The sequence below is a fragment of the Oenanthe melanoleuca genome, chromosome 1A, assembly GCF_029582105.1.
Source record: "Oenanthe melanoleuca isolate GR-GAL-2019-014 chromosome 1A, OMel1.0, whole genome shotgun sequence".
Lineage (NCBI taxonomy): Eukaryota > Metazoa > Chordata > Aves > Passeriformes > Muscicapidae > Oenanthe > Oenanthe melanoleuca.
In genome coordinates this window covers 28,174,834-28,184,902 of record NC_079334.1, presented here as the reverse complement: position 1 = coordinate 28,184,902, position 10,069 = coordinate 28,174,834, and the positions used below count along the sequence as shown (strand labels likewise).

The 10,069-nt window shown below is 47.0% G+C and overlaps 1 protein-coding gene across 1 annotated transcript in view; it reads left to right on the top strand.

The window, feature by feature from the left end:
- The first annotated feature begins 3,081 nt into the window (after window positions 1–3,081).
- Window positions 3,082–10,069, top strand: part of PLXNC1 (plexin C1) — a 70,162-nt gene continuing 63,174 nt past the window's right edge. Inside the window, exon 1 of the mRNA XM_056510201.1 lies at window positions 3,082–4,131. Within this exon, the coding sequence (XP_056366176.1) occupies window positions 3,175–4,131 (957 nt within the window). The 5' untranslated portion in view covers window positions 3,082–3,174. The remainder of the gene's footprint in view (window positions 4,132–10,069) is intronic.

Sequence of the window (10,069 nt, the reverse complement as noted above, 5' to 3'; positions counted from 1 at the left end):
AATGCTTTGAAAAGTCTAACGTTAACAGGCAGACTACCTTGTTTGCTCTCCCTTCAGTGCTTGAAAAACAAAACGCAGTACAACAACAGGATAAAAACACCATTATGGAACTGACAGGCAAGGGAATACAGTAAAATTATTTGTTCAGATTTTATTTTATAGAAGTATCATAGAATAGTTTGGGTTGGAAGGTATCTTGGAAGATCATCTAATTACAACATGAGCATCAGTTCATGCTGGAATCAGTTCAGTCATGGACTGATTATGCTGTTTTCTGGTCTGCTGTGTTAATAACAAATATTACACTCTGAAGCAGTACAAAATAAACCTGTAGCCTCCCTTTCTATTTTCGTAACAGCAGCAGAAGCTTAACTTTCCTGGTATCCAGATAGGTATCTCTAGAAGAAAGTGTTGAAGATAGAAGCTCCTATTTACTTCAGGGGCTTTGAAAGGAATTGGAACTACTTTGCCACTTCAAGAATTGGGTCACTCATGAGCAAAACTCTGTGCACTAACTCTCAGTGCAAAGCTGGCTCTCAGAAGCGTATACAGAATTAAATGTTGCAAGATGAGGCTCTGGTCCAAGCTACTGCTTCGCTGGAAAGAGAGAGGAAGAATCAGAAATAGAAAAGTGACAGGCAGGGAACAGTCTGCAGAACTGTGCTCTGATGGCTGTCCCTGTGGCAGGAGGGATGTGACATCCTATCCTATCCTATCCTATCCTATCCTATCCTATCCTATCCTATCCTATCCTATCCTATCCTATCCTATCCTATCCTATCCTATCCTATCCTATCCTATCCTATCCTATCCTATCCTATCCTATCCTATCCTATCCTATCCCATCCTATCCTATCATATCCCATCCCATCCCATCCCATCCCATCCCATCCCATCCCATCCCATCCCATCCCATCCCATCCCATCCCATCCCATCCCATCCCATCCCATCCCATCCCATCCCATCCCATCCCATCCCATCCCATCCCATCCCATCGTGGTAGAACCTGCTAGCCCACACAACTGGACTGTTTTCATGTGGCAGTCAACATATGCAGTTCAGTCCTCCCAGGACAAAAAACTGAAGCACAACACTGCTTTTTGGCAGTTTTGGCAATCAGAAGTCTGCAGCCCTAGAAGTGGTTGCTGTTCTCTAAGACCAGAACAAGCCTGGCCTCACTCATTTAAACAAACCAGTGAAATGTGGCTTATTCTAAACACAAAGCCTGAGAAACAGGTGTCCTGCAATACATGCAGACAGGTGATTTTGCAAAAGGAGGGATGTTTGCAGAATATGACCTGTTGCTGGACATGTTCTGTGGTCAGAATAAGAGATGTCTTGCAGTTAGGGATGCTGACTTTGCTGTTTAGCCTCATCAGTTTAGAGCAAGAGGAAGATCGCTATCAGTTTTATATTTGAACTGAAAATAAACTAGAAGGCAAGGCAGTGTACAATGCACTCCAGTACGACAAGTTCAGCCTCCTTTGCAAAGATGTATGTATAAATGACATTTCCATACACAACCTATATGGGTGATTGGGCATGAGGATTTACTTCGCCTACATGTTGACTAGAAGTTCAGTCCTCCATGGGTAGCTGCAGGCAGTGTTACCACATAGAGCATCTCTGTATCTGGCAGAGGAAAAATTGTGCAATGAGGCTCTTCCACATCCTCTGCTAGGGAGGATCCAAAATTTTGCAGATTTTGGAAGATATTGGAGTCACTATACAGGAGATAAGCAGATGGGCTATGGAGAGTTCTGGATTTCATGGGAATACTTGTCGTGGACCCTTTTTACTGCAAAATTATTGAATATTTTTGCTGACCAGAGCAACACCAATTCTTGCACAATAACTGCTGCTGGGTACTGCAATGGAAAAAGAATCAAAATTTGTTAACTTTGTTGCACTTCCTACTTGAAAATGTTGCACTAGACTGATTCATACAGAGGTTACTTTTGTTCTAATTTTTACAGTCCTACTTTTTCCTGCTATTAGGCTACTTCAAGACAAAAGCAGTGTCCGTGGAGGGTCAGATGATTTCTCGGTTTTGAACATTGCATCCTTTTCTCAGTAAGGCAATGGGCCCTACACCCATCCTCACCCAGAGTTTCCAGAAGCACCCAAAAGAGACCACTGAAAGGCATTTTTGCTGCTTTTCATTTTTTATTTGAAATTCAGCAAAACCATAATTTACCATAAGCTCAGCATGAAACCTATACTTCACATTGTGTTGAACCTCAGCCAGCGGTGACAGAGCGGGAAATGAAGTAAATCAGTTGTGCCATTCAACATGTCCCCAGCGCGCGTCGGATGCGCGTCCATCTCGCAGCAACACAGCTGGAAAGGGAGAGGTTTTTTGTGCGCCCTGCAGGACTCGGGAGAATGCCGAGAGCCTTTGTTCTACCTCAGGCAAGACCAAGATCTAACCAGGGATGTCTGACCCCTCAACGTGCCCGCTCAAGGCGGCATCGGCCGGCTGGTTGACGGGGGTGCTGTTTAGCAGGGCGGTTTTGCGCTGCGTTTGAGCGGGGACCAGGCGCGTTTCCAGGTTCGCAGCGGGCGCTGCCGGTGCCCAGCACAGCCTGACCTACGCCCACACCCGGCACGGCCAGCGGACCCCGGCACCGGCTGTCCCCGCCGAGCACCCTCAGCCCTGCTCGGCACTGCCCGGGGGGCCGGGAGCGAGGCAGAGCGGGTGAGGGGGCCGCCCTGCCCCGGAGGGGCTCCCCTGCTCCGGTGCCCCGGAGGGTTCCCGTGCGGGTCGGGCGCTGAGCGCGGCTGGGCGCGGCGGGTCCCGCTCCCGCTGCGAGGCGGCCGCTCCCGGCCCCGCAGCCCGGCGGCCGAGGTGGGCTCCCGCAGCGCCGCCGCCGCCGCCCACCGTCCGCGGCGAGGCGGGCCGGCGGGGCCGGGGGGCGGAGGGGGAGCGGCGGCGCACGGCGGCGAGGTGGCTCGGCAGCCCTCCCGGAGGAGCCCGGCCCACCTCTCCCGTGCAGGCACCCCCTCCTCCCCGCCCCGAAAGAGGAACTCCCCGCCCGCGCAGCCCGGCTCGGCGCAGGCAGAGCGGCGGCAGCGGCGGCAGCGCGCCCGGCCCCTCCGCGCACCATGGCGCAGCAGCGCCCGCCGCCCGCCGCCGCCTGAGGCGCCCCGCGCGCCGCGCCGAGCCCGCGCCCATGGCGGCGCCGCCGCCCGCCCTCAGCTGGGCGCTGCCCCTGCTGGCGGCGCTGGCGGGCGCCGCCGGACCCCAGAGCTTCGAGCTGCCGGGGGCCCCCATCGACAACATCGAGGTGAGCGGCGGCGCCGTGCTGGTGGCGGGCGGCAGCTGCCTGTACGAGCTGCGGCCCGAGCTGCGGCCCCGGCTCCGCGTGGTGCCGGCGGCGGGGCAGGGCTGCGGGGAGCCCCCCGGCACGCGCAGCAACCTGCTGCTGCACTACGAGGAGGCCGGCGGGGTGGGCGTCCTGCTGACCGGCTGGACCCAGGATGGCGGCGCCTGCCAGGTGTGGGAGCAGCCGTCCTACCGGCAGCGCTTGAACCAAAGCGAGGTGGTCAGCTGCCTGCCCGACGGCTCCACCGCCGGCGTCGTCTTCCAGAAGGCCGGCGCCTGGTACCTGGCCGTGGCGGCCACCTACTCAACCAGCGCAGACACCAGCCACCTGCACTGCGAGCCCTCGAAGTCGGACAAGGAGACCGTCATCACGGTGCGCCCCATGGTCAGCCTCAAGTCCCAGGAGGAGCTGGGCATCATCAAGCGCAGGGAAGAACCTTTGCACTTTGTTGACGCGCTCCAGTGGGGAGATCACCTTTTCTTTCCTTACTACACGTTGAAGGCCAGGTTGGGCAATAACACGGAGCCACCCAGCATGGCTGTCCTGAGCCTGATGCCCCTATCGGGGGATGGCCCCACTTTGAAAGGGCACGTCTATTTGGACTGCGGGTGCAGGAGCCTCATTATTTCCTCCAGCCTTGTCCGCCAGGGTGAGCGGGGCTGGTGGGTGGGTGTGTTCCGCCACAGCCACAACGCCAAGGCGTGGAACAGCACTGCCGTCTGCATCTTTGGGATGGACGAGATGAAGGAGATGAAGGAGCAAGCCTGTGAATCCCCACACTTCAATATGAACGGGAATAGCTGTGTAAGTCTGGGCATCGTTGGCTAAGCTTTCGTCCTGCACGCCCTTGTTGACGCTGTTATTGTTGTGGCTGGTGTCTCTGTGCATGACTCATGGGGTGTCCCTGACCTGGAGGCGCATGAAGTTAGCGAGAAACTAGAGAGCCACACCGGGCTTTGCACATCAGCCCTGGCTCTGTCAGCTCTAGTGGTTTCTCCAGCTGTTCTGTTACTAAAAAGCTGATCCTTTACCAGATTTTGGTGTACTTCCCACCTACCTGTTGAGAAAGATGATCTGAGGGAGCTCCACCTGAGGGCTTCCTGGGTCAGACCTGAGGCTTAGGTTTCTTCCTCAATGTGTCCTTTCCAGCCTAGGATTTAATTTTATTTTCCATACAGCCTAGATAAAGCATTTCCTATCTTATTCTGTGCATTCACATCTCATGTCATTGCAGCTACATCAGAAATGGAAAAAAAGCCTGTCAGATTGGCTCTGTGCACTGGGCTGTGTGCACTGTTATCCTTATCACAAGTTATCTGTGGTTGCCTGTTCAGTGGTAGGTATTTCCCAGGCCTCTCACAATTGGCCTTGCATAGGAGGGCTCTCACAGACACCTCCTCAAATCCTTGTGTGTAGCAGGCAACAATAGGTGATATCTCTTTGTTGTTGCAGTGGTTACATTTTCACAGACAGTGGTATCCCTTGGAGTTCCCCATGTTACCTACTTCAGTAACACTCTTCAGCTCCTTCCTCCTTTTCAGTGTGAGCTGGGCACATGGAGGATGGGATAGGCAAGGATGCTGGCTTTGATGTGGCCTCAATAGTAGAGAAATTACCTAAAAATTCAGGAAGATAAAAATGTCATTTAAACGAAGAAGGTGCTTTTGAAAGGCTGTCCATGCTTTTAAGTTAGAGTCAGAAGACTTTCCAGAGCTGTGGCAAAAGGACCACTGAGAACTATCAAGGAGAACCATAAGGGATCAAGCAAGGCATCTTATAGCAAGCCCTATGCCTTTTGCAGTTCCCACACTATCCGGGGTCTTTGCAGCTAAACTTCTGAATCCTTGATGTGTTACGATAGGAGTTCCTGTGAAATTCCTTGAAAGAAGTGCAGTAGATTTACTGTCACTCCTTGGCTTTCCAAATCTAACTCATAGCGAAGTGTGATGCTGAGATTTTTCCAAACAGACTACCAGAGGGCACGTGTGATTCAGTCTGCTCGTCTCCCTATGAGCTGTGAGACTATTGCCAGTGTTAGAGGACGTGGTTGTGAATGAGAACCCCTTATGTGGGTGAGACAACTGTGCTGAAGTAAATAGTGAAACTTACTGCGGAGCCAGAGCCAATCCTTTGATTTCCAGTTAGCTTACTGCTTGCTGTGTGATTTCTGCACTCCCACCAGGCAAACTTCCTGAATGATTTTGAAGTCTCACTCTGATCCCAAAGTACCTATTTGCTTGGAATTTTAGTTTGTATTGTTTGTTCCTACTTACTCGTGAAGCTTCTTAGTGAAATGCTTTCTGAACCTGCTAATAAAAACAGAAAAAGAAAGCTCCCTGGGCAGTAGATCCTTTCTAAATACTTGACAAAAACCTCATGCAAGAAATTTCAGAAGAGCCTCATAGATCTCATAGAGTAACATAGTGCAGGTAAAGTGAGGCACATATTTCTGTGGACAAGGCAATTCCCTGTCCCCATTTCCTTTCCTGAATATGAAAAATCAATGATCCACTTGTTTCGGGATTGGTCTGATTCAGATCAGACTCCTGTGACTCTGGAGTTACTTTCATGTCCCAAAAGGCTCATCCCTCCTGGAAATTTAGATTATATTTGGGTACAATGTTGAAGAATCTCAACTGTAACAAACTTTAAAAGGATTGCTTACTTAACCTTATGTCCCAAACTATGATGATGTTATTGATTGTAATATTTTGGCACAATAAATGCAGTTTACCACTGAGAGAAAAGTGGTATTTTAATATTTTGTGAGATAGCATGTGGATCCTCTGAAGTACTATGACCTATAACATTACATGGCTAATTAGCTCTCTTTTTTAAAGCTAATTATATATGCTTATGGTGTATAAACATAGAAATAAATGCATATAGTTCAGCTTTAATATTTTTTTATACTACAGAAGGTTAGGCTAGGCTACTGCAGAGTAAGTTTGGAGATGACAGGCCCATATGCTGCTGCTTCTGGGGATTTTTTAGACCAGATCCTTCTACTGTCTCTCACCAAAGTATGGGAGTCCCTGCAAATCATGGAATATGCTGCTCTTGGACTCAGAAACACATGGGCTTCGGAGCTGGCAGGAAGATGGAGTGTGGCACGTCCATCAGTGTGCAGGTTGCAGCAGTGTGTGCAATCCTAGCAGGGGCTCTGGCCAGAAGGGAGTGCCTCGCAGCACAGAGCTGTCAGGAGTACATGGTATAGGATGTGTAGGAATGGCAGCAAGCAACACTGCTTAGGACATGCTTTCAAATCCAGTCTTTTAAAGACAGTGTTGGTCTTGAGCAAAGGAATGTGTTGCAGCACTAAGAGTGCTTTAAGTGCAAGAGCTCTCTGGTGCTTGTGGTGAATGGACCGTGCTGAATGTCAGTCTGGCTTTTGCACTGCAGGTACCGTGTGTTGTAGGGTGCTGTGGGTCTCAGCCTTTCCTTCTGGGTACCCTTGAATGCAGGAGCTCAGGTGTGATGTGATTAGGGATACGGATCCCAGACATGGACTGTCAGGAACTGTACTATGGACTGTGTAGGAATGGAAAATAGAGGGATTTTTTCCCTGCAGGAATACAATTTATAGTAAACATATTCATTAGGGAGTAATGTCAGTTTATTTTCCTTCTGATTTTGACATCCTTCAGATTTCTGTTATTACTCTGATTACCTTTAGGCAAGACATCATCTTAGCCCTCTCCTCTCACATTGCATTTCTCAGTAAGACATCAAGAGGGGCTTAGCCCAGATTATTTGTGGTCCTGAATTCCCTGTTATGCCAGTGCTGCATGGTGTACTCCAAACCCATTCCTGTAAGGTATTAAGCTTTCTGGCCCTAACCCAGTAAAGTACTTAATGACATGTTTAACATTAGGCATATATAAGTATCTCCATCATCTTCATGCCCATGCATTTAAAGCAAAGCATGTACTTGAGTACTTCACTGGATTGGAACCAAATTGCTCTGCATCCTGTTGGAACTCACTGTAGGTGTGTAATCTCTTTAGCTTCGCTTTGCCTCTTAGGCCAAAGTTCTTATTTGCATTAAGTTTTAATGCTGGATTAGAGTCTGTCGTTGAAAACTAGTAATTTTTAAGATCCTTGCTTAGCAACTTTGTCAAAAAGTATGTGACTGCTAAAAATTCTGTTGAATTTCTCCATATGAGAAGTAGGTATTTTTGTTTTGTGCACTAGTATGCACAAAGAAGTTTGTCCTACTTGGATGTGTTTATTCAGGGCATTGGCAGTACTTGATTCCCAGAGACGAGATCCCTATGTAGAGAGGTAAGTGGTGTTTTAGATGAAACTACTCTGAAAACATTTTTGTATATTCAGCTTTTTTTCCTTTGATCCTTATGCCTCTTAGTTTTGAATATATCTACTTACATGCACTATCAGGTGTATGTGTTACTAGACTCTCTAGCATATCCTACATATACATAAGTGCATCTTCTTCACAATTTCCTTAGTTAATAAATGTGAATTTGTCAAATCTCATTCTCAATTTCTTTTCAGAAACCTGACTGAGTACTTAAAAACACAGGAGGAATACTGGAATTTGTCACAAACTTGCTGCAGGAGCTAGTGCACTTTAAGAAAGGCTTTTCTTCTGTTGTTCTGTGACAGAACAGGACCTACAGGGATCTCAGGTCTCTCACAAGCCAGGACGTTTTGAGTCACAGCCAAGTAGATGAGTAGGAAAAATGTTATAATTGGAGAACATCAACAGGAGAGAGATGTAGAGTGTTACCTCACCACAATAATGCCAAACCTGGAAACTGGTTTTGCCATTAAAAAAGTTGCATGAGAAGAAAAGGATTCAGAGAGATTCAAGGATTCACAAATTTTCAGATAGAAAATCCCCCCAAAATTGTAAGGCATATACTGGTAAGAAAGAGAATTACTGTAGTTTATATTAAGTTGTCTATTCTATTATGTGAAAAGGCTAAGTAGTTGTGATAGTTACTAAAAGATAAGCTATCTTGGTTGAATTTTCATATATTATTTAAAGCAAGTAAAGACTTGTAACAGTCTGTTCTTTGAAGTTTTTGATTTTTCAGTGGGTGATACATGTGGGGGTTGGTGTGCGTCCCTTAATTTATCATATGTAGTTTAGAACCCTTGGACAAATGCTAGCTGGTGTAAGCTCTACCAAAATGAGATTTTGAAGTCAAATTTAATTACGGCCTTTAATTTGCAGGAACAACATTTAAATTTGTGTGGTAGCTCATTCCAGAGTGATTAATGATCTTTTATTTAAGGAAAGAATTACAGACTTCTAAATATAGTTTTATATCAAAATTGATCCTGTAATTAATTTTGTAGTAGTAAAGTCAATCTCCTGAGTATTGCAGACTGCTAGTGTTGCATCTGAATGCTTGATGGGTTTCTAGAGCTAAGATTTTTGAAGTGAATATTTCTGTCTCGTTACAATGAGTTTTCAGTTCATCCTAGTTTAGTGTGCAAAGTAAGCCACCAAAGACTTGTCAACTCTCACACTGCAGGGATGGGAACTGCACAACCTCTCTGGACAACCTGTTCTGCTTGATTGCCCTCAGTGGTGCTTTTTCATCTCCTGTTCACTAGAAACCTTCAGTGTTTCACTTTGTGTCATTATCTTGCTACCTTAGGTACACTTCGTTCAAGAGCCTGGCTTTGTTTCTTTGGTCCCTCTGAAATTGTCTCCTCTGTAGGCTGAACCAGCCCAGTTTTGGAAGAGACCTGTAAGGTCATCACAAAACCACCACAAAACCATGTCCCTAAGCACCACTTCTACAAGTCTTATAAATACTTCAGATGGGTCAGGCATGATTTATCCTTGGTAAATTTATGCTGGCGTTTTTCAGTTGTTTTGTTTGTCTTCTTGTGTCCAGGAATGGTTTCAAAGAGGATTTTCTTCATGATTCTCCCAGGAAAAGAGTGAGATCAACTAATAGCAGTTCTGTAGAACTACTAGTAGAATAGCAGAACTGTAGTTCCCTGAAAGAAATCTTGGTTTTTTTTGAATATCAGTGCAGTATTTGTCTTTATTCAATCGGTGACTTCACCTGATCTCCACACCTTTTGAAATAGGAGAGAATAACCTTTCAGCTTCATCAGACAGTCTCTCAGCATCTTCCTACAGATCCCATCTGTCTTCCCTAAAACTTGTAAAAACTGAGATTTCTTAAGAGATCTCTGGCTTAATCCTTTCCCGGAACTTGCAATTTATCTCTCCTTGAACTCTGTGTGCACAAAGGACGAAAAGATGTTGCTGGTGAAGTCCAGAGCCATGTCTGCATCCAATGTCAGTAAATCTCCTGAGCTATTCAGCAGCTGGTGTGCATTTTCATTGTTTATTCTTTTATTGCTCATGTAGTAGTGAAAGCTCTTCTTGTTGTCCATACCATACCTTGCCAGTTCCAAAAACAGGTGAGCTTGAGTTTCCCTAAAAGCATTCCTGCATGTCTAGAGACCTCCTCCTTAGTCCTGCTTCCTCCTCCTTTATGCTGTTTTCTGCAGTGTAGTTCAGTCATGACTTCCCTGTTTAGCTAGAGGCCATCTCATGACATGTCTGCTTGTTTTCCTGAGTTTTGTGCTTGACAGAGATTGTCCTGAAAGACCTGCTAGTTTACTTGAGCTGTTTCCCTGCAAAGCTGACTCTTAGGGGATCCCACTGGCCATTTCCCTGAACACACTGAAGCCTGGTCTCCAGCTGTCTGCTCGGATTATCACATCTTCAGTCAGTCTTTCTTTGGTTTTG